The 24,716-nt window shown below is 44.5% G+C and overlaps 2 protein-coding genes across 5 annotated transcripts in view; one reads left to right on the top strand and one right to left on the bottom strand.

Moving 5' to 3' along the window:
- The window catches only part of LOC116503297 (mediator of DNA damage checkpoint protein 1-like), a 42,070-nt gene extending 25,988 nt beyond the window's left edge, over nt 1–16,082 (top strand). For 2 of the 4 annotated variants that reach the window (XM_032209611.1, XM_032209610.1), the window contains 8 exons: nt 4,106–4,564; nt 7,627–7,691; nt 8,650–9,228; nt 10,462–10,593; nt 11,385–11,567; nt 13,427–13,555; nt 14,565–14,675; nt 15,670–16,082. In XM_032209611.1, coding sequence (XP_032065502.1) covers nt 4,106–4,564; nt 7,627–7,691; nt 8,650–9,228; nt 10,462–10,593; nt 11,385–11,567; nt 13,427–13,555; nt 14,565–14,675; nt 15,670–15,933 — 1,922 coding nt within the window. In that variant the 3' untranslated portion in view covers nt 15,934–16,082. The remainder of the gene's footprint in view (nt 1–4,105; nt 4,565–7,626; nt 7,692–8,649; nt 9,229–10,461; nt 10,594–11,384; nt 11,568–13,426; nt 13,556–14,564; nt 14,676–15,669) is intronic. The other 2 variants (XM_032209613.1, XM_032209612.1) reach the window with 1 other exon arrangement.
- Nucleotides 1–24,716, bottom strand: part of LOC116503304 (zinc-binding protein A33-like) — a 902,198-nt gene that overhangs the window by 306,266 nt on the left and 571,216 nt on the right. The gene's annotated exons all lie outside the window — the stretch shown is intronic.

Raw genomic sequence — 24,716 nt, 5'->3', positions numbered from 1 at the left:
CCGAACTGTGGGCGAGGGTATCAGGAATAACCCCAAGCTCCGTCTGGAACCTAATAGGGTCCATAAGTCGCTTGGGGCGGAACCAGCTGGTCGGTTCCTCCTCCCTACAGTGGGGGTTTGGCCTCCGGAAGTCTAGCCTCAGTAGGTAGTGGTCTGACCACGACAGGGGTATGATCTCATTACCCCTCAGACCAAGATCGTAACTCCACTGCTCCGAGAGGAATACGAGGTCAAGCGTGTGACCCGCTGAGTGAGTTGGGCCTCGAATTACTTGAGTCAAGCCCATGGCTGTCATGGAAGCCATGAACTCCTGCGCTCCATCAGAGTGTTCACCGAGCGAAGGCAAGTTGAAGTCCCCCAGAACTATAAGTCTAGGGAACTCAACTGCTAGCTCGGCTACTGACTCGAGGAGCGAGGGGAGGGCTGCTGCAACGCAGTTGGGAGGCAGGTACGTAAGCAGCAGACCCACTTGACCCTTGAGGTCCAGCTTCACCAGCAGGGACTCACACCCGACAAGCTCCGGAGCAGGGATCCTACGAGGTACTAAAGACTCCCGGACTACGATAGCCACACCGCCACCCCTTCCCTGGGCTCTCGGCTGATGCAGCACCTGAAATCCGGCTGGGCACATCTCAACGAGGGGGACTCCTCCCTCCGTGCCCAGCCATGTCTCAGTAATACATGCCAGGTCTGCGCCCTCATCAGTTATCAAGTCCCGGATGAGGGGAGCCTTATGAACAACAGACCTGGCATTTAGCGACAGCAGCCTGAGACCAGGGTCCTGATTACTCGGATGTGGATTCTATAAGTAGAGTCTGGTGTTTAATTTGTTTTAAAGCATTGGAAGATTTGTTCCTCAATTAAGAAACTTCTGTCTGAGGTTCCCATAGGTTGATCTAAGTTTCTGCTCATACAGGTACTGTAGCCTTCGACTTATGAATGGAATGCAATCTGGAATTTTCACTGTAAGTCATGATGATCATGTCAAAACACCCCATGACGGGATCCAGTTTTACGACTTTTATTTTCTAGTGGTCATTAATTGAATGCCACAGTCATTAAGGGAACTTGGCGGTCATTAATGCAAATTAATGTACTCCTATGGGTGCTTTTTGCAGAAACCTGCCGAAAAAACTGAAACTGGCAAATAACAACTATTATTATTATTATTATTATGTGGTTAATCTTTGGTGAGATTCACAGCCTTTGGGGCTGATTGGTAGCTCAACAGCTTGAGTCCTAACCAAGGACCTAGGAACTGTTAAGGTAACGTCGGAGGATATAAGCTGTTCCAAGGAGGGTGGTTTTTTGTAGAATCAGAATGTCAAGTCTGATAAATTTAAAATTTCCAAATAGCGAGGTAGCCCTTTAGGTATTGCTCCAAGGGCTCCAATTACAATCGGGACAACACACGATTTCTTTTTCCAAGTCGCTCAACTTAAATTTGCAAGTCCTGGTACTTTGTGATTTTTTTTCTTGCTGTTTATCTTCAATTCGTGCATCTCCAGGTATTGCAATGTCAATGAACCATACTTTTTTCTTTTCAACTATTGTTATGTCAGGTGTGTTGTGGGCCAAGTGCCTGTCAGTCTGGATTCTGAAGTCCCACAAGATCTTGACTTTCTGAACCCGATGTTCCCAGTGGTTTTTGCTGTACTCAAATCCAAACTTTTGGCACAATTTCCAGTGAATGATCTTAGCAACACGGTCATGGCATTGTAGGTAGTCAGTTTGTGAAATTTTGCTGCACCCATTGATCAAGTGGTCGACTGTCTCATCTTTCACATTACAGAGGCAACATTTGCTGTTGGTGGTAACATGTTGAATTTTTGCCTTCATGTAGTTTGTGGTTACGGCTTGTTCTTGAACTGCCAAAATAAAGCCTCCTGTTTCTTTTTTCAGTGCTTCTGATCTTAACCGGTTCCAAGTTAGCTTTTGGTCAGCTTTGCCTACAATACTTTTCAAGTATTGGCTATGCATAGCTTTGTTTTTCCAATTTTCAGCTCACTTCTCAGTTACTTCTTTCTCATATTCAGCTTTTGACTTAGTTGTCTTTAAAAGGCCTCCTTTATTTACTTCCTTAATCATTGGTTCTTCACTTTTCTGGATGTAATCATTCAAGCTGTGTTTTTCTTCTTCCACAGTCTGTTTTACTTGTAGGAGTCCTCGACCACCCTCTGCTCTTGGTAGATATAATCGGTCAACATCACTTTTAGGGTGCAAAGCATGATTCATTGTCACAAGCTTCCTTGTTTTTCTGTCCAAATTGTCCAACTCCATCTGGGTCCAATCAATTATTTCTGCAGAGTATCGAATCACAGGTATAGCCCAGGTATTTATGGCTTTTGATGATGTTTCCTCCATTCAGTTTGGACTTTAATATCTTGCGAATTCGTTGAATGTACTTGGCTGAAATTAATTCCTTGATTTTATTATGCATTAAGTCAGAGGCCTCTAAAATCCCCAAGTACTTGTAGCCTTCTTCTGGTTTTATTGCCTTTATCATTTCTTCATTCTCAAGTTCTATTCCTGCTTTGGTTGCCATTGTTGCACATTTGTCAATTCCAAACTGCACACCAATATCTTGGTATTCTCGTAAGACTAAGGGTATGGGCATCTGTTTGGGGGGGGGGGGTGTCCATCATAACGGCAAATGGTCACTAAACAAGGACTATATTCTATATTCTGGAAAGACGTGACACAATAGGGTAGGTCGGTGCATACCAGCCCAGGTGGGCCCACACCTGGTTCAGGAAGAACGCTAGCTTCTCTGGGTCCCCATCGAAGCTGGGCCAAGGGTAAAGGAAATTTAGAAAGTTGTTGTAATGACTAGCTAGAAACGATGCAGTGATGACCAATCTTGGGAGCAATTGCATATAAAGATGTTGCCAATGTGGCATTCCAGCCCTTCTAGAATTTCACCACCCAACCTCCCCTGGGAAGTATGGCCTAACTCCCTTGGGAAGCTGGGAGTTGTAGTTTAGCAATAGCTTGGAAGGCCAGCCCTTGCTTACATCTGCATCAAGAATTGCCTTTGGAGTCCAGTTTCCTGAACCTCAGACTTGATCTGCCTCTTGTCACCCGAGAGAGTGCGGACAACAGAATTGGCAAGGAGAAGGAAGTGAGAGCTTAGAAACCTTTAAATTCACCCCCCCCCCCCAAAAAAAAATTACAACCACATTACAAAAAAGATGTTGAGACTTTGGAAAAGTGCAAAGAAGAGCAACTAGGATGATCAAGGGCCTGGAGACAAATACATACAAAGAATGGTTGCAGGGATTTGGGGTTAGTCTAGAGAAAAGAAGGACTAGGGGTGACATGATAGCAGTTTTCCAGTATTTGAGGGGATGCCACAAAGAGGAGGGGGTCAGCTAATTTCCAGAATACCAGACGGCAGGATAAGAAACAATGGATGGAAGCTATTCAAAGAGAGAAGCAACTTGGAATTGAGGAGAAACTTCCTAACAGTGAAGACAATTAACCAGTGGCACAGCTTTGCCTTCAGAAGTTGTGGCTGCTTCATCACTGGAGATTTTTAAGAAGAGACTGGACAGCCACTTGTCTGAAATGGTATAGGGTCTGCTGCTTGAGCAGGGGGCTGGACTAGAAGACCTCCAAGTTCTCTTCCAGCTCTATTTTGATCGATTGAAATTGTAGCTGGGCTGCTTCTAATAGAGGGGAAGGGAAGTGATGGGAACTTGGTGTGATAAACACGAAGATCCTGGTAGAACTTCCAAGGTTTCCTTCACCTGATTCCCCTTCTAAATAAATACATGGACTCTGGTCCCCATCATCTAAGCAAGGATTGCTACTGGCCAGTTTCCAGCCTTTTAAGCTGCTTTCCACAAAAAATGCACCTGGGAACACATTAATTTGTGTTAATGACCACCAGGTTCACTTAATGACTATGGCATTTAATGACCACTACAAAATAAAGTTGTAAAATCGGGTCATGTGATGCTTTGACTTATGACCTTCATGACTTACAATGGAAATTTCAGATCCCATTATGTTGGAGATCAAGGCAATTGTAGCCCAGGAGATTAGACAGGGAAGGCCTGCTTAGTCTTAAGAGCAAATAAAGACAATGTGTCTCTACTTGTAGTAACCAGCTCACCTTTGAAAGACAACAGTTCTGACCAGGAAGATGACATTCTGGAAGCTACCCAGCCATTCTGTGAGGAGCCCGAGCAAGTCTCAGCAGAGCCCTGCGAAGCCTTGACTGGCAAAGAGAAGCGGCTTGCCCAGGACCAACCTGAAGAGGACAAATGTTTTGAGCCGGTGCCTCAGCCTGACTTCCCAGCTGCAACCTCTCCAGGAGAAGAAACCACCTCCAGTCTTCCAGGAGACCACCTTCCACCTCAGGCTGTGGCGTTGCCCTCTATGCAGTCCCCGTTGCAGACACCAGAGGGCGCCCCTGAAGAGGACCCTCAGCCTCTCCCTTCTGTGCAAATTCCCCTTGTGGCCAGCAAGGGGTCCTTGACGCCACAGGAAGAAAAAAGGGTGGAGGTTCTGGGAAGTGGAAGCCCTTCTTCCGAGGTGGTGCCGAGACAGAGTGAGGCAAGTGAGTGGCAGCATGTGAAAAATTGTCATAAGGGGAATGAATGGATTATGGTTCTCACTGCTGCAATGCAGTCATGGAGGCTGCAATGCATATGGGGGGCTCTGTTTTATCTATCTATCATCTATCTATCTATCTATCTACCTACCTACCTACCTACCTACCTACCTACCTACCTACCTACTTACTTACACTTAACTTACACAAATACTGTTTGTGTTTGGGTCTGAAAAAGAAATCCCTGCAGATTTTACTTTGTTAATCTTTGCCAACTGTAGAAGGCAGTGCTTATCTCTATTTCAATGCCATTGAGCCATCGCTGTCTGAAGACATTTCTGTGGTCATGTGGCTAGCATGACATCACGGAGCGCTGTTACTTTCCCACCGAAAGGGTACCTATTTATCTACTTGCATTTTGTAGGCTTTTGAACTGCTAGGTTGGAGGAGCTGGGGAGCGGAAGGGAGCTCATCCCATTGGGTCAAGCTTGGGTCTTGAACCTGGGCTGCTGACTTTCCAGCTGATAAGCCCAGCATCTTAAACGCTGAGCCACCGCGCTGCTCCCTCAGCTCTGAATAAGAGGTTAGAAAACTTAGAAGAGTGAGAGCAGTGTTTCTCCACCTTGACAACTTGGAGAGGTGTATGGACTTCAAATCCCAGAATTCCTGATTTCTGGAATTCTGGGAGTTGAAGTTCACCTCTCTTTCAAATCGCCGAGGTTAAGAAACACTGACTCCCAGAGGCTGCGGTTTACATTTAGGGTGACACCAACAGGCTATATTGCAAATGGCAAAGGCTCCAAATTCTGCTTTTGAATTTTTTTTTCCAGTTTCTCTGGCCTCTCCCATTCAAGTGATTCTTGGGCAGTTTACAAGTCTAAAATTTTAAAACAATTGAAAAGATAGTAAAACAATCAAAAACACCCATAAAATAAAAACATACAAACAAACAAACAAAAATAAAACAGCAGTTGTGAGATTGATCTGCTAATAGGGAAGCCAAGCAAAGGGTCCCTTCACAACATTTTGAATCGCAGGCCTGGGTACCTTAGTCAAATATCCAAAATCCCAAATATTTTCTTTTGCTCAGAAAGGGGGAGGTTTTATTTCTGTTTCATTGGTGTTTTTAAAAAAGCGTTAAGTAGAACTTTAGAGCTTTTGCAACCCCTGGATTTGGAAACTGCTCGTCTCTGCTCTCAATCAGGTGTAGATTGTTTTTAAACTGGAGAATTATATTCTTCTTCCAGGGCCAAAGTTTCTTTCGGTCTTCTCCACATTTATTCAGAACTTCTCCAGATTTCTTTTTGGCTTCTCTTATCCTCACAGTTCTTGAGAATCTGTTGGAAACAAATCAAGGAGAGAAGCAACTGAGAACTGAGGAAAAATTTCCTGACAGTTAGAACAATTAATCAGTGGAACAGCTTGCCTCCAGAGGTTGTGAATGCCCCAACACTGGAAGTCTTTAAGAAGATGTTGGATAGCCATTTGTCTGAAATGGTATAGGGTTTCCTGCCTAGGCAGGGGTTGGACTAGAAGACCTCCAAGGTCCCTTCCAACTCTGCTATTGTAAGTTGTAGGTTTGAGGACAGGGACAGGAATTTGATTCCCCAGGCCTGCATGCTCCAGATGCTCTTTTCATGAGTTGTGTACAGGGGGTCCCAAACCATCATTGAGCCTGGCAGTCACAGTCATGAATCAGAATGGTTTGTCACCACGTGACTGGATCCGATTTTATGACACCCCCCCCCCCCCCAGTAGTAATCAGTAAGCAAATACCATAGGGGTAAAGCGAATGCTACTGTTGTTATTTATTTATTCAATTTATAGAATAGAATAGAATAGAATAGAATAGAATATAGCTGAGTTGGAAAGGACCTTGGAGGTCTTCTAATCCAAACTCCTGCCTAGGCAGGGAACTATATACTGTTCCAGACAAATGGCTATGCAACATCTTCTTGAAGACTTCCAGTGTTGGAGCATTCACAACTTCTGGAGGCAAGCTGTTCCACTGATTAATTTTTTTAACTATCAGGAAATTTCTCCTCAGTTCTAGGTTGCTTCTCTCCTTGATTAGTTTCTACCCATTGCTTCTTGTTCTACCCTCGGTTGCTCTGGAGAATAGCTTGAGTCCCTCTTCTTTGTGGCAACCCCTGAGATATTGGAAGACTGCTATCATGTCTCCCCTAGTCCTTCTTTTCATTAAACTAGACATACCCAGTTCCTGCAACCATTCTTCATTAGTTTTAGTCTCCAGTCCCCTAATCCTCTTTGTTGCTCTTCTCTGCACTCTTTCTAGAGTCTCCCCATCTTTTCTACATCGTGGCGACCAAAACTGGATGCAGTATTCCAAGTGTGGCCTTATATTGCCGGCTATTCACCCATGGTGACTGAAGGCAGCTTACAGAATATAAAATCACATTTAAAACAATAAAAATGAACAGCAGAATCAAATTAATATAGTAAAATATAACAAAATCCCCCCCCCCCCCCGGTGACTGCAGATCACATGAGCCATTTAATGGGCTCCATCCCGCTCTGGATTCCCTAGGCCCGCTGGCAGAACCAGGTCTTCCAGAAGAGTATTAGTGGGGGCTGTTCTAATCTTGGGGGGGGGGGGTTGTTGATGTTCCAGAAAGAGGGGGCCACCACGGAGTGAAGGATCTGGTCATTAAGTGAATGTATTGTTTGCTATGGGACGGAAACTGGGAAAAAAACATTGTAAATATAGGCCAGTTGCCGGCCGCTCAAAATGGGGTCCTGTGACTGGAGCGGGGGTGAACATTGTAACTTCAGCACCTTATATCATAAATAGCTTTTGGGGGGGGGGGTCCATTGTAACTTTGAATGGTTGGTAGGCAACCAGTCATAAGCCAAAAACTCTAGCCGGAAGCCGTTATTATAATATCTTGGTGAGGAATATAGTTACATTTCCCATCGGTTTACGTGAGGTAGGGAGCGCAGCCTGCGTTATACTAATAAGTCCGTATCTCTGCTTTGCTCCCCGGTGGCAAAAAAAGTGAAATGGTGTTTTTCAATCCAGGCTGTTTCCATCCTTTGGCTTTTTCTAGCTCCTGTGGGTGACGGTGTGGAAGAAAACTCGGAATTAATAAGAGAAACAAGGAATACTAAGAAGGTAAGCATCAGATTCGCCTTTATTTATTTAATATGCTGCCTTTATTATTTTTATAATATATATATACATCATACATACATACATACATCAGTAAGTATTGTGGGTCCACTTGGCAAAAAAAAAGCTCAAGACTGTATTGGTCGGAAGCATACGGAAAAGGCCTTCATCCTACAGTGGATAGGCAGTGAATAAATGATGATGATGATAATAAATATATAAATGTATTATATAGGTAACTAGTTGTTAACCTGCTGTTGCCCAGGTATTTGTTTATCCCAATCCTGTATTAGACATTCACAAATGTACAATTTTCCCCCTTACTAGAGTGAGCCTTCTTGTGGAGTACAGTGAAGTTGTTACCATGGCAACTCCGCTGTGCTGTACAGTAGAAGCCATTTTAAGGCACAATAGGCTGTATCTTAACAGAACACACACTCTGAAGGGTGTTCAAGGTGTCTTACCCCTCACAGTATTTGTTTCCAGAGAGTAAGTCAAGTTTGGTTGAAATTGCTTGAGGTGTTCCAGAGTTATGCTGGAACATACACACACAGACACACACACACAGCCATTTAGATAGATAGATAGATGATAGATAGATAGATAGATAGATAGATAGATAGATAGATAGATAGATAGATAGATGAGTTATTTTATAAATACCTCAAGGCAGTGGAGATACCTAATGCTACTCTCTTCCCCTCTTTTCCCCACAACAACAACCTTGTGAAGTGGGTTGGACTGAGGGTGACTGGCATCCTTCATGAACCCAGGACTGATTTGGTGAAGCTTAACCTTCACCTTTTTCTTATCTCATGGGGTAGAGCAGGATAACCGTGATTGGTAAATTGCGGTTTGTTATGAGAACTCAGCAAATTGTGGTTTGTGCAGCCCCCCCCCCCCATCTGATTAACCGAATCATGGTTTGGCATGATGCCTGAGCTCCATTTGATACCCTTAGGTGTTGGTGCCAACCCAGGAGGATCCGGTTTCAGCAACGCCCCCTGCCCGTGAGTTGCGGCGCAGTCTGCGATCTTCCACCACTTCCCCTTCACCCACCCCTGTCCCAGAAAGACGAAGCCTCCGCCGTCACGGATCTGGGGCTGTGGTTGCATCCAGCACCCCGGCTGCCCCAGAGACCAGGCGTAGGGGGCTGCGGCAGCTCAGCAACGCAAGTCAACGAATGAGGATAGTGAAGGAGAGGCCACAACAGCCCGAAGAAGAAGAGGGCCCCAGGAAGAAAGCCAGGAATGAAGACCTGAACGCTGCTCCCATCCCTCAAGGTCGAACGAGGAGCTCACAGAGGGAATCCACAGCCGCCAGGAAAGTTACAGAAGTGGCGAAAGCTGTATCTGGCAGCAACCCCGGGGCCAGGGAGCCCACAAAACGGGTCAGGGGGGCTCCTGCTCCAGATCGTGGGCTAGAAGGACAGAGGGAGCATCCAAGGACTCGGGCCAGCAAGCTCTCCAGCAGTAGCAGCAGTGCTTCTGTGAGCACCCCAAGCCCAAAGGATTCTGGGAAAGACGCCAAGCCTGCGCAGGTGAATATCCAAAGAGAGGAAGGAGAAGCTGCTCTAAGAAAGCTTTCTCCCCTTTTCCGGGCAACAGATCCTTAATTGAATCATTAGAAGGACCACCTCCCTCTCTAGGTCTCGTACATCTATAACTGCTTAGATCAAGAGTCTCCAACCTCCGCAACTTTAAGCCTGGAGGACTTCAACTCCCAGAATTCTCCAGCCAGCTGGCTGGAGAATTCTGGGAGTTGAAGTCTGCCAGGCTTAAATTTGCTAAGGTTGGAGATCCCTGGCTTACACTGGTGGATGGTGCTGCTTTTCCACATATTCTTTCCCATTCAAACCCAGCCTTGACAGCCACAAGTGTCGTAAGCAGCCTTAGGCACACCTAACAGACTCCTGCCAGTCAGTCATCTTAAATGGGAGGGTCTCCAGAGTTTCCTGAGCCAATGGGGAGCATCCGTCCCCAACTTTCTGCCTTCCCTGATGTCTTGTGACAGCAGCTCCCACAATTCCCAGCTGATGCACCTATTTTGATCACTTAGTACAGGTGGTCCTCGACTTATCACCACAACTGAGCCCAACACCTTAGTCGCTAAGCGAGTTTCGCCCAACTTTTCTTGCCACAGTTGTTAAGTCAATTACGGCGGTTGTTAAACTGGTAACACGGCCGTTAAGTGAATCTGGCATTCTCCCATTGACTCTGCTGGTCAGAAGGTCCCTGCAACCATCATAAATACGGGGATCAGGACCCTGCAACCATCATAAGTACGAGTCAGGGGCCAAGCATTTGAACTTTGTGTCACGTAACCATGGGGAGGCTGCAAAGGTTGTTAAGTGTGAAAAATGATCGTAAGTCGCTTTTTCATTGCCGTTGTATCTTCAAACAGTCACTAAATGAACTGTTGAGTCGAGGGCTTCCTTTACACTGCTGCATAAGCTGAGTCTTGAACATCGGCAAGCTGGCAGGTCCAGGTTAAAATATCTGTCGGTAAAAACAGATACTAGAAGCCTGGGAATGAATGCAACCTGGTTAGTCTTGGTTTTGTGAAGCCAACAAACTTGGGGGTTGTTGAGCAGGGACATCTGTCATTAGATTGTGCGACTACTCAGGCCTCGTGAGCTGCTTTTAGGCAGGGGTCCCCCTCCAGGGAGTGAGCGGTGTGCTTAGGCCTTGTGGCCAATGGTTGTGGGGTTCTTTCACAAAATCTTCATACAGTTGGGGACTGATGGGCTTTTCCCCCCCGCTGTCTTCGCCAGGAACCCGTCTCCACTCCGTCTTCAGGAAGGAGGTTGCGGTGTCACAGCCCAGAGAGCAAAGCGACAAGTCAAAAAGCTTCATCAGGGAGTCGCAGCCGCCGCGCCACTGGACCTGGCAGCCCTGCCCCCAAGGTATGGCCTGTGCATATGATTAGTTTTGATTGATTAGCCCTTGGGCCATGTCAAAGGGTAGAGTTCCAGACACCAATTATTACTGAAATTTGATAAAAGTTATTTAAAATGGAGTTGGATAAAATACGATTTTAAAATGGAATTCGAATAAAATGCAATCTAAGACAAAAACGGAATGAAATACAATAATTTAAGATATAGATAAAATATGATAAAAGGGACTCGCGGTGGCTCAGTGGCTAAGACACTGAGCTTGTCGATCAGAAAGGTTGGCAGTTCAGCGGTTTGAATCCCTAGTGCTGTGTAAAGGAGTGAGCTCCCGTTACTTGTCCCAGCTTCTGCCAACCTAGCAGTTCAAAAGCACATTAAAAATGCAAGTAGAAAAATAGGGACCGCCTTTGGTGGGAAAGTAGCAGCGTTCCGTGCGCCTTCGGGGTTTAGTCATGCTGGCCACATGACCATGGAGACGTCTTTGGACAGCGCTGGTTCTTTGGCTTTGAAATGGAGATGAGCACCGCCCCTAGAGTCGAGAACAATTAGCACTTATGTGCAAAAATAACCTTTACCTATGATAAAATTATATTTCGGCGACACCCCCTACAATCTACCCCAATCAGTCCTGCAGATATGCAGAGCTCAACCGAACCATTTTGCTTAAGTACTGTGCTGTACTGTGCATAGCAGAGGAGGGAGGGGTTGGGGCTGGAGAAGGGAATAGGGCCACTTGAGCTGCGTTGACTCCATCATTAGCCTGAAAAGTTTGTTGAATCTCCTCCCTCTTCTCTTTTCAGGTGCTGTTCACAGGTGTAATTGATGAGGAAGGAGAGCGGGTAGTGGCCGAGTTGGGGGGTACTCTGGCGGAATCTGTCTTTGACTGCACTCACCTTGTGACGGACCGCGTACGCCGCACTGTCAAGTTCTTGTGCGCCCTGGCTCGGGGAATCCCCATTGTGACGCTTGATTGGCTGGAGAAGGTAATTCACTTTTCTGATACCCGGAATTATGGTCACATGTCATGCCAATCGTTAATAGCAGTAGCACTTACCATATTTTTCAGAGTGTAAGATGCACCTTTTTCCCTCAAAAAAGAGGCTGAAAATCTGGGTGCATCTTATACACTGAATACAGCATTTTTTTTACCTCCGGAAACCCCGCCCCTTCACCAAAATGTCTGTGCATAGCTTCCAGGAAGCTTTCAGAGAGCTCCTGGGGGCTGGGGAGGGCAGAAATGAGCAAAAAATGGGCTGTTCTTTGCTCAATTTTGTCCCCCCAGCCCCCAGGAGCACTCTATGCCCTTTCCTAATGCCCTTTGTTTTGGGCAAAAAATGGGCCTGTTTTCACAAAAAACAGGTCGGTTCCCCCCCCCCCCCCCCCGGAACATTCTACAAGCCTCCTAAGAGCTATTCATGCCTTTTAAAAAAACACACCTGTTATTGCGAAAAACAGGCTGTTTTTGGGAGGTTTGCAGAGTGCAAAAACTTTTTTTTTTAATTTGCCTCTTTAAAACCTTGCTGCATTTTATACTCTGATGCGTCTTATACTCAGAAAAATACGGTATATACCCCTTCACAGTACTTTACAACGTTCTCTAAGCGGTTTACAGAGTCAGCGTATTTCTCCTTTTCCCCACTTTGGAAGGATGGAAGGCTAAGTCAACCATTTTTCACACAACTGTTACACCATCCCGTGATCACGTGATTTACATTCGGATGCTTGACAACTGACTCACGTTTATGACAGTCGCAGCATCCTGGGGACACGTGATCCCCTTTTACTACCTTTTCACAAGGAAAGTCAAAAGCGGGAACCACATTCACTTAATAACCGTGTTACTATTTCAGTTAATTCAGTTAACAAATGTAGGGAGAAAAGTTGTGAGCTAGGGCAAAATTCACTTAACAAATTTCTCCCTTAACAACTTTAATTTTGGGCTCAATTGTGGTCATAGGTTGAGGACTAGCTGCACTTTCATTTAAATATCCTCCAATAGAGAAAAACCCAGGAGCCTCTGAAAGCTAAGAGCTCAACAGCAGGACTACGGACAAGGCCCCATTGATTAAGGCAGGCCTGTTAAACTGGCAGCCTACGGGCCGGGTAAGTCCCATGCAGGCCATGCCCACTCTGGCTCTGCAAAGGCAAAAAACGTCACGATATGTCATGATCCTGCCCGTTACGCGATCTAGTTTGACACCCGTGGATTAAAGGTTAAGTGTTGTGGCCCGCCAGCAGAGCTGGCAGCAGATTCGGACAGTGAGGAGGTTGGGGAGGAACATGGGCCAGTCATGGAGTCTGGGAAAGGCTCTGAGGAGGGCTCTGTGTCGGAGGCAGAGAGGGGGCCAGAGCCGTATGCCAGTTATCAGATGCCTTCAGAGTCAGACATCAGTGAGGCAGAGGAACAGCTGGAGCCTGTTCCCAGTGTGCGCATGCGCAGAGTTGCCAGACGAAAGGAACAGCTAAAGAACAGGGCGTCGACTTGGGAGCAAGGCCACAGGTGGACGATGAATGGCCCCTCCCAGAGGAAATAAAAGAGGATTGGAGTTTGCAGGAGACAAATAGTTCGCTTAATTGGCTCGTGACTCCAAGACTTCTCGGCTGTCAGCTCTCCAAGCCGGATAAGGTCTGTGACTGTAAATCCTCCCTGGACAGACTTTGCTGGATGTGAATGAGCAGAATTCACAGTCAATTAATAAAAGGGGTTTTTAGTCGGGACAAGAAGTTTGCTTCATGCACTTGGGAAGCCTCGGTCAGAACAGTAACCTGCTTCCAGGGTAGAAAGGAAGAACTTCCTGTATGTATGTATGATCTCCCTTTTATTCCTGCTTCCACCCCACAGAGCAGACGGAATGCTTTTTTCCTGGCACCAAACAACTTCCTCGTTCGGGACCCTGAGCAGGAGAAGAATTTGCGGTTCAACCTCTCCACCTCGCTGCAGACGGCACAGCAGAAGGGAGCCCTGTTCCAGGTGAGCCCATTGCTTGCTGTCTTGGGCCCAGGTGATTCCTGAAGAATCCAGTATCCAGACTACCAGGAGGGGGAGAGGTATCCTCCCCTCACTCCTAGTGCTCAGAAGGCCCAGGTGCAAAAGAAGCATCTCTGTTTGAATTTCTCATGTTCTAAGCTAGGGGTGAGGAACGATGTTCCTTTTATGACTCATGGACTTTAACTCCCAGAATTCCTGAGGCAGCCATGGCTGCCTCAGGAATTCTGGGAGTTAAAGTCCATGAGTCATAAAAGGAACATTGTTCCCCACCTCTGTCCTAAACCAATTTCAACCCAGTTTAGTGGCCTCCAGGCCCATGAAACAACAGCTCCATTATCACAAGTACACACACACACACACAAACACCCCCCCCTTGTGAACAGGTATTTGGGGATTGTGGGAAATGTGATTTGAGTCAACACACCTGTAAAGGGAAGGGAACCAGGCTGGGTAAAAGCTGCAGGGGTGGCTTTAGACCCATCAGCTGCCAGCCTGCTGTGACACAATGCCCCTTTCTCTTTTTTTGGCCCATATGCCTAGCAAATGTGAGAAGTCTTTGATTTATGACTGTAATTGAGACTGCAATTACGGTTAAGTCATTGTGGTCCTTAAGCGGCTCGTACAGGTCCACGCCTGATTGTACATGGTGGCAGTTGCTAAACAAATGAGTAAATGGGGTTGTTAAGCCAAGGGCCGTGATCATTAAGCAAATCCAATTTATCCAACATGTGTTTTTTGCTGAAAACCAGCAAAAAAAAAAAAGGGGGGGGGGAATTGTGGTCATGTGACTGTAGGATGTTGCAAATAGCCCTGGCTCCCAAAAAATGATCACATGACCACCAGAGACAAAAGTGTTACGGCCATCAGAGCTTCAAAATCTGGGCATTAACTACCTTTGGTGAGGTGTATCGTCACGTGAAATGGGCGCCATGTGACTGGTCGCTAAGTGAGGACTGCTTGTGGTAGTACCCCAGAGTTTCTTTCTCTGCAGGGCTACGAGATCCATGTCACGCCCAACGTGAAGCCAGAACCGGAACACATGAAAGACATTGTTAAATGCAGTGGTGGGACCTTATTACCAAGAATGCCACGGGCCTTTAAGGTGAGTCGGAGCTGTTATTTTGTTGATTTTTTGTTTATTACCACATCGAGTTATAGGTTGGGCTGAGAGAGGGTGGCTGGCCCAGAGTCTAGCAGGAAACTTCCATGGCTGAGGAGGGCTGCAACCTGGGTCTCCCCATTCCTAGTCCAACACTTCACCATGACCCTGGTTAACTTAATTTCAGGTCATCCTCGACTTACGCCCACCATTGAACCCAATATTTCTCTTTCTAAGTGAGAGTTAAGTGAATTTTGCCTCACTACAACCTTTCTTGCCACAGTTGTGAAGTGAATCATGGCAGTTGTTAAGCTAATAACACAGTTATTAATCTGGCTTCCCCAATTGACTTTGCTTATTGGAAGATGGCAAAAGGGACCATGTGACCCCAGGACCCTGTGACTGCTATAAATATATATGACATATATATTTATAAAAGTATAATATATATATTATCAAATCCCAGTAAGGGTATGGCTAGCTGATGAGAGCTAAATAGCTTGAAATAGATCTATACTAGTCTCCCTTTATTTATTTATCAGCACAAATAAAAACACACACACACACACACACATATATATATAAACAGTTGCCAAGCATTTAAATTTTGATCCCATGAGCATGGAGTTGTTGCCACAGTAGTGTGAAAAAAAGGCTGCAAGTCACTCGTTTCGGTATTTTCTTGTACAGCATTGCGCTTGGAAGCTCTCGGCCTGGCAGCTCTCCAAGGACTGATAAGGTCTGTGGTTGCAATGTACCCTTTAAAGACTCTCTGCTGGGACATTGCTGGATGTGAATGCTAGGAATTCACATTAGCCAAATAAAAAGAGTTTTTTCAGGACAAGGAACCTGTTTTGCGATTTGCCTAGGTCAGAACATATAGTGGTTTTCCAGCAGGCAGGCAAATTGAGGTATATTGGGGCCATGCAAAAATGCGTGACTCAACTCTTCGACTGTGAAAAGAAGACGATCTGACCTTTTTCGTAACCTATTTCAGGAGAAACGTATTGTGGTATCCTGCCCTGAGGATCTGTTGCGCTGCAAACCAGCTCAGGAGGCCAGAGTCCCCATCACCAACGCAGAGTTCATCCTGACGGGTATTCTGCAGCAGACGGTGGACTTGGAGGCTCACCGCCTGGATGGAAATACGGGTCCATCTCCTGCTTCCAGCCCCCTTGTTCCCTCTACCAGAACCAGCAAGAGGCGGGCAGCCACACAGACGGCCCCAGCTCCGCCCAGCACAGCCAAGAGACGACGCTGATTCCCCCAAGGGCGGCACTGCCTTAAAATTGTACATATGGGGTTTTTTTTTTTGCCCCGCTACCAATAAATGGGCTTTGAAAAGACTTTTGATGGTTTTGGAATAGGGTCTTAGCAATTGGACAGGGCGCTAAATTAAATGGGGGAGAGGGAGAAAAAAAAACCCCTTCTAAATCAGTAGTTTAATTTTTTTTTTTAATTTAGATTTAAATCGGGGGCAATCCAACCCCTGGCAGCTTTCAGACCCGTGGACTTCAACTCCCAGGATTCTCAAGCCAGCCATGCTGGCTGGGGAATTCTGGGAATTGAAGTCCACAGGTTTTTAAATGACCAAGGTTGGACACCCCTGATTTAAATGGCTTTATTAGTTTTAGAAATTTAAATTTACTGGGCTTAAGATTTTAGGAATCAGTGCCTTTGATATAGAATTATAGCAACCAAAAGGTAGCCCTCATGGCAGTTACATCTATGTCTCTTTTATTGTTAGGGTGACCCACTGGAATTGCAATAATGTCAAAATGAACACACGTACCCATAAAATGGACAATTAAGTCAGCTTGAAAGCTGCTACAGCTTTGAAACAGCCTGTCAGAGACTGAATTCCCCAAAATGGGCAGAACTGGTGTGCAATGCCTAAAAAAGAACACATTTTTTTTAAAGCGTCGTTTGTATTTATTTAAAAAAATAAAATAGGAATTGGGGTAAAAGTTTCCCTGTCAGTCAGTGTTAGATTCCTGTAAAACCATGGACCAAATCACTTACTACTTTGGATCAGACATAAATCACTAGATTAAACCTCAGCTTCTAACATGACCTTGCTTTGATAGGGGTTGAGTCTTTTTTTTATTGATTTCTAGCAGATTGGCAAAAAGTTTTATCACCAGCTGTTAAATTGCAGCAAGGACATAATTCTTCCTCACCCCAAATATTATTTCTGAAGCTGAAGAAGTCTCTGTTATCTTGGGGGTGCATTTTTGAGCTGCAGCATTGGATGTTTGGTATAGAACAAAACACCTGAACCCAAAATTCTTTACATCTACCATTTTGACTTCTTATTTCAGTTGGGTGAATTTCATTCCCCCCCCCCTTCCAACCCCCTTAATAGATGCGTCAGGATTATATGATCAGGTGTGTGTCTTTTGGATGGAATACTCAGCAACATGCAAAGCCAATTATTGACTTCCTCTCCCATCAGGATGCATTGGAGAAAACCTCTGGATTTTTATTTTTTGGTATAGAGATGGGAAGTAATGGCCCTTTTATGACTTGTGGACTTCAACTCCCAGAATTCCTCAACCAGCATTGTTGGCCCTTGCTCTGTACTCAGCTGGATCTGGCCCATTTAAAAAAACATATTTCTTTATATCCAACGTTTATTATTTTTACAAATGATTCATATTAAATCTGGTTTCTTGTTCCACATCAAATAGGTTTCCATTATGTTCTATTTTGGGGTTAGGATTGGAAAATATGAAAACTAAACCAAACAAATCCTGTCAGTTTGAAGTTCAATCCTTTGTGTGAATACCATTTGTCTCAGGAAGCTGAAATATGGAGATATACCATAGCCATTTCTTTATTGAGTTGTCAAGACAATGGACAATTTGAACAGCTTTGACAGCTTCCAAAATTGCTTAGAAACTCCTAGGTTGTAATGTCTAATAATCACAGTTCTGCTGACTTAAAAGTGGCCAGCAAAATTGGTTTCCATCTGCCAACCAAAGAATTATGTGTCAAATACTTCTTTGAATTAAAAAGTAGGTATACCTGTTTAGTAATTAATTTGAATATGCCTAATATTCAAATTGTGGGTTTTTAAAAAAAACAACTATCAGGAAAGCCATTGGTGGAACTGGCAGAATCTGAGCAAACAGCAGGTTGGCAGATGTGCAGAGTCTTCTGTGGTTAATTTTAATTTCTAAATCAGTGTTTCTAAAATGTTCTGCCATTGTGGAGTTCTAAATCAACACTTGGAAAGCACCATCCTAGTAAAAGAATGTGAAACATCTGGATTTTTGTTCCCCAACTCTTTCATCTGCCATGGACATAGGAGACGCCTGTGTTCCATGTAGCAATAGCACTTAGACTTATATACCACTTCACAGTGCTTTATGGCCCTCTTTTTTTGCTTCATATTTTATTTTCATTTTCATAACACACACTTTTATGGCCCTCTCTTAAGCAGTTTACAGGGTCAGGCTATTGCCCCCAACACTTTGGGTCCTCTATGTAACAAATAACATGTTTCTTCTGGATATTTGCATGTTCTTGAAATATCATTGTCTTCCGTCCCGATTTTCCTTACATGCCCTTGACTGAGTAGACAGTATTTTTAAACCAGAAAAATTCACAGAGAACCATGTTGAAGTATAATTTATCTTTTAGTGTAATTCAGTCACCCGCAAGAAAAAAATAGCAACTCTCGGGGAGAAAAGACACACAGCTTCATGAAATTGATTTATGAAAGAACTTACTATATCTTTCAATCCTTTTAAAAAAGAGGCAGGTAAAAAAAAACCACCAGATTTCCCTCAAAATAAAAGCAATTTGGAAGACTTTTAAAGTCTTCAAATAGAGATTGGAGCATTTTAATTAAACAAGCAGATCTAAATCCATTTTAATCAAACAGGGATCTAAATCCTTTACATTCTCTATAGCAGGGGTCACTAACCTTTCGGACCTCAGGGACCACTAAATTCATAATTTTAAATCCCGCAGACCACTAATATGATTTTTTTAAAAAAGATAAATAGCATTTGGTGCAATATAAAAATGCAAATATTTTTTATGTGGACCACCAGTTGGTGACCGCTGTTATAACAGGACATGTAGGACTGGAGATCTACAAATAGCAAAGAAAAGTTGTCTATTTTGTGCAACGTCGCCAGTCCAGTTCATCTGCCTCCATTTCTTACGTGCCCACTCACAGAAAGTAATAGGTACGCCTTTGTGGGAGGCTACAATTGCAATCTTTTCCGTCATTAGTTATTAAGACAGATCCGTGGATAGTCCTTGATTGGATAACCTGCTGTGATGCCATACCATGTTTTCCACCTATTCTTGAAAGATAGAAAAGACCAGAATGCTAAAGGCTACATCATCCATCGTAAATGAAGGAGAACATTTGCAAAGGACAAGACATGTGTTTCCCAATCTTGACAACATTTAACATATGTGGACTTCAACTTCCAGAATTCTCCAGCCAGGCTGGAATTCACCCATGATCCACCACCATGCTGTATGCTTATTGTGGGAAATGATAAGGATTTAAAAGAGAGGTTCAAAATAACTTGTCAAACGACTGCTGGCAGAATTTTAAAAGGTTTTATTCGTGTTGTTCGTGTACAAAGAATGGCTTAGCTTGCCACAAGTGTATTTGCTATTTTTTATCATCCTTAAGAAGCATTTGGACCTTCGCTATAATCCAGACAAGGACCTCTGAAATTTAAGTCTTGTTCAGTTCAATGAACCAAACCAACCATTGGCAATCTCATACTAACTATGCTGGACTACTATCCCCATCATACCCTATATACAAGCTGTCAAGCTGTGGAGAATGGTCATTGTAATCAAAACTTCCAGGAGCTTGATGGAAAGCTTGATCTGTACCAACGTTAACAAAGGCGCTATTTTTTTATTCTTCAGCCTCTAATAATCAGCATAAAGTCCACAGCTTGGAGGATAAATGTTTCTGTGGCTTCATTTGGAAAATGTCTACGCTTGAGATTCAACATTGTGAGTAGACTGCAATGAATTTTAAAATCAACCAAGCAGAAAGCATTTTTTTCTAGCTGCGTTTTCTTTTTTAAACACTTAAATACAAAACTTTTAAATACAAAAATATCCTGCATAATAATCAAGAGTGCAAAGCTTTTTTATCTTAAAAAGAACCTACTGAAATAGCTCTTCGAAACAGCATTTCTGTTCTTCAGACTAAGGAATCCTGGGGTTACAGTGCCGCCCGGGAGAGGAAACCTGCCCAAGAAGGGGGGAAAAAACAAGACATTTTCAGAATAAAAAAATAATGTAAATTGTGTAACCCCTTATCAGTCCATAGGCCTGCAACTGCGAACCTACGGCACGGGTGCCCGAAGTGCCACGTGGCACCATGTCGCCTGGCATGTGTGGCATCACCCATTCCTCTTCCGGGTTTCTGGTGTGCATGCATGTGTGGCGATCAGCCAGCCTTTGTCCACGTGGCAGCGCTGGAAATTGGAAGAGCTCATCTTCTGTTTTTCGGCCTGAGCATATGCGCCGGCCAGGTGATTGTCATGCTGCATGCACACCAGTAACACTAACTGGCTAGTGCGCATGCCAGAAATCGGAACTTCATTTTCCTGTGTGCGCCATGCCTCCTGTGCAGCTCCTCTTCTGGTTTTGTGGCCCCAAAGAGCATGCATGCTCCCTTTTCGGCACTCAATGCTGAAAAGGTTCACCATCACTGCCATAGGCTAACCTTCCTGTATGTAAAGTCTTCAAAACATGGGATTTACTTCCACCCCTACTTAAGGATGTGTTTTTGGCAAGATTTGGCCAGAGAACGTGGGACTTGCCAGTCTGAGAAGGCTTCTGCAGAAGGGACGGCATATCAAAGAATACAGATAGTCCTTGACTTCTGATTGGTCGCATGGCGACTGTTCAAAGTTATGATGGATCTACCATGGGGCTATTTACAACCCAGATGTGCAGTTCAGCATGTGAGGAGCCCCCTGGTGGTCCCATGACTGAAGTTCAGCTGCTCGGCAACATGACTGCATTTACGACCGTTTGCAGAGTCCCGCATGACAGTTTTACAATGGTTTGGCTGAAAACTGGCTACTCATTTCCAGGTTTTTGACAAAAACCCGAGTCCACAGCAAACCACTGATCTGCTCATCAAAAAAGACTGTAGAAATAGGCCAGTCACATGACTCGTGTTTTACGACCGTCATGGCAGTCGTAAGTCGAGGACTACCTGTTCCCTTCCCCATCCCGTCCCATCAGCTATGATCTCATGTAGGACGGAAGACCGTAGCACAGAGTCCAGAAACCGACAATGCTCTTGTTGTGTCTTATTCCGTAATCTGTAATCTGCCTCCTTTTCTTACGTGTTTCCACATGGGAAGTAAAGGCACGCCTTTGTAGGAGGCCATTTGCTACCAAATCTCACGAACGCCATTTTCTGCTTCAAAAAGCCTTAACTGAACCTGCTCTGGTTTTTGGCGGGAAGGGAGAGGAGATTAGTCTGAGGTAAAACATTATCTGTGGGTTCAAATTTGTTTCTCAAATCACTTGTTCAGATGCCTCCTCCAGAAGGACTGGTCGGGGGTCTTTGGAATACTTGTTTAATTCCCTAAGTGGGTGGAAGTGGCCTGCAACTGTCTTGACACTGTGGAGAATCCACTCACTCAGTTCTGCTCTTGCTAGAACCCATTCAATGTCTCGTACCATAAAAGAACTCCAATCCAAATTTCAAACATAGTGTTTAAGTTCGACATCACCCTAAGCCCTGATTTGTTGTACCCATAGTTTGTGAGATAAGCCACCAAGACTGAATTCACACATAGCACCAACGTCTTATGAATTGTTCCTGCTGTCTGGAATACCTCACCCCTCGGAAGAGAGGTCAGCTCCAACCCTCCTGTAGCAGCTTAAAAGATCTGGCTGTCAGGTTCCCAAGTAACACTCTTAACGAAAGAAGACTCCGAGGCTTGAAGTTCCATTTTATTAGAGATATCATATTGGCACATCTGGGAAAACCTGAATCTGAAAGCTTCCAGGTTTTCCCCACCCAAATGAAAGTTTCAAGTCCCTGCCCAGCACCCACATGTCCATCACAGTGTCCATTCGGACACCGTCCCATCTGGAGATGCCTCACAGTCACGCCACTCCAGTTGCAGGGCAAGCTGTCCTTGACACTCTGAAAAAGGAATGTTATTTTGACTATATATATCTCTCATACTCCATATAATCCCCATTTTCCCACAGCATTGAATATGACAGGCCTGAAAGCCCAATGCAAAAGATGCCTTCCAGACATGACACTGGCTCTGCCAGTTGGCTTGGGAGTGGTTGGTGGATCCCACCATCTCATCATATTCCCCTCCCCCTCTTTTAGTTAGGTTCTTTTATAGTATTTAGATTATTAAGAGCTGAGGTGGCACAGTGGTTAGGGTGCAGTACTGCAGGCCACTTCAGCTGACTGTTATCTGCAGTTCAGCGGTTCTAATCTCACCGGCTCAAGGTTGACTCAGCCTTCCATCCTTCCGAGGTGGGTGAAATGAGGACCCGGATTGTTGTTGGGGGCAATATGCTGACTCTGTAAACCGCTTAGAGAGGGCTGAAAGCCCTATGAAGCGGTATATAAGTCTAACTGCTATTGCTATTATAAATTATACAGCATTATCTTTTAATATTGTAGGCTGCCCAGAGTTACCCCATGTAGCAAGATGGTCATCTAGTAATTTTTACAAATACATGTTAGACCTGGAAGCCATATTTTGCATTGGGCCTTCAGGCCTGCCACAATTTCTACTGTGGGAAAATGGGAGGGGGGATTATATGGAGTATGGGTGATATATAGTCTAAATAATTTCCTTTCTCAGAGAGTCAAGGACACCTTGTCCTGCAGCTGCCGATGGTGTGATTGGGAGGCATCTCCAGTTTTGGATGGTGCCTGATTGGACATGTGGGTGCTGGGCAGGGGCTTGGACTTTCTTTTGGGTGGGAAAAACCTGGAAGCTTTCAGATTCGGGTTTTCCCAGATGTGCCAATATGACATCTTTAATAAAATGGAGCTTTGAGAAAACTCAAGCCTCGGAGTCGTCTTTCGTTGGGGGCGTCGCTTGGAACCCTGACAATAAATGGAACATATGAATTCAATAAGGGATCATCAAATTCTACAGGTAGTCCTCGATTTACAACCACAATTGAGCCCAAAATTTATTAAGTGAAACATTTGTTAAGTGAGATTTTGCCCCAATTTGTGACCTTTCTTGCCACAACTCTTAAGCAAATCATCTGGCTTCCCCACTGACTTTGCTTGGCAAACAGTTGCAAAAGGTGACCACATGACCTTGGAACACAGCAATGGTCATAAGGATGAATCAGTTGCCAAGCACCTGAATTTTGATCACATGATCACAAGGATGCTGCAACAGTTGTGTGAAAAACGGTCATGAGTCACTTTTTTCAGCGCCGTTGTAAATTTGAATGGTCACTAAATGAACTGTTGTAAGTCGAAAAGATCTTAAGATCTCTTTGCTATTTTGGGAGCAACAGAATTACCTTCCTGGAAGATTCCGGCAGGACCCTGTTAGCTCTGTATTTCGAAACGACAAGATGCGGCACAGATGAACCCCAGGAACTCACGAAGGTGTCCCACCTGAGCAGAAGAGAAAAGAAAAAAGAGAACGAAGAACTCTGCCTTGGACACAAGACTGAGGCTGCCATCCAAGCCATGCTTACAAGCAAAGAAGCCCCATTTAGATCAACTGGACTTACTTCTGAGTAAGTACCCCTTTGGTGGCTAGTCCCTGGTGTGGATGATAACCGTAAAATTTATTGAGGTGACTTCTTCTTCTTAGAGATCAACAGTATACACCAGGGGGTCTCCAACCGTGGCAACTTTAAGCCTGGCAGACTTCAACTCCTAGAATTCCCCAGCCAGCAAAGCTTCCCCATTGACTTTATTTGTCAGAAGGTCACAAAATGGCTGGCTGGGGAATTCTGGGAGTTGAAGTCCGCCAGGCTTAAAGTTGCCAACATTGGAGACCCGTGGTATAGACAACGAAGGACATCACTTACCCCATTCCAACCGTCCAAATTTTGCATGTAGAAAGAGAGCCAACGTTTGCATGTAGCCCATGATGACATCTGCTTGCTTGTGCAGACTGCGTGCAGGGAAACTTGCACAAGGCACAACTTTTATATGGACTTTCCCTCCGAGTGCTCCCAAACAGGGACAGACTATGGAAGGACCACCAAGGAGGATTGACATGAACAATAATGAACATTCTTCTGGTTCTAATAATATATTCCGAGCTGTACACAACAAACCACCACCTTGAGGATAAATATATGTCAAGCAAATTCACCACAGGAAGCTGGTGAACATTACTCATAAGGTTTGGATTTTAAAAAAACCAAATTTTTCACAACAAATAAGTAATGGATGGAAACTTATCAAGGAGAGAAGCAACCTAAAACTAAGAAGAAATTTCATGACAGTGAGAACAATTAGCCAATGGAACGACTTGCCTCCAGAGGTTGTGAATGCTTCAATGCTGGAAGTTTTAAAGATGTTGGATAATGATATTGGGTTTTCCTGCCTGAGCCCCCGGGGGGTTGGACTAGAAGGCCTCCAAAGTCTCTTCCAACTCTGTTATTCTGTATTCTTGAACCTGCATACGTGCTGCCAAGACAGTGTTGACTCCTAGCGACTGCCTAGAAAGTACAGGTAGTCCTCAACTTATGACCCACAACTGAGCCCAAAATTTATGTTGCTAAGTAAGAGATTTGTTAAGTGAATTTTGCCCCATTTTATGACTTTCCTTGCTACAGTTGTTAAGTAAATCTCTGCCATTGTTAAATTAGTAATGTGGCTGTTAAGTGAATCTGGGACATGGCAACCGTCATAAATGCCACTCAGTGGCCAAGCATCGGAATTTTTATCACGTCACCATGAGGAATGCGGCAATGGTCAAAAGTGTGAAAAATGGTCGTAAGTCGCTTGTTTCAGTGCTGTTGTAACTTCCAACAGTCACTAAGTGAATTGTTGAGGACTACCTGTACATAAGATCTCCC

This window comes from Thamnophis elegans, chromosome 2 (genome assembly GCF_009769535.1).
Source record: "Thamnophis elegans isolate rThaEle1 chromosome 2, rThaEle1.pri, whole genome shotgun sequence".
NCBI classification, from domain to species: domain Eukaryota; kingdom Metazoa; phylum Chordata; class Lepidosauria; order Squamata; family Colubridae; genus Thamnophis; species Thamnophis elegans.
This window is presented reverse-complemented; position numbering and strand designations above follow the sequence as displayed.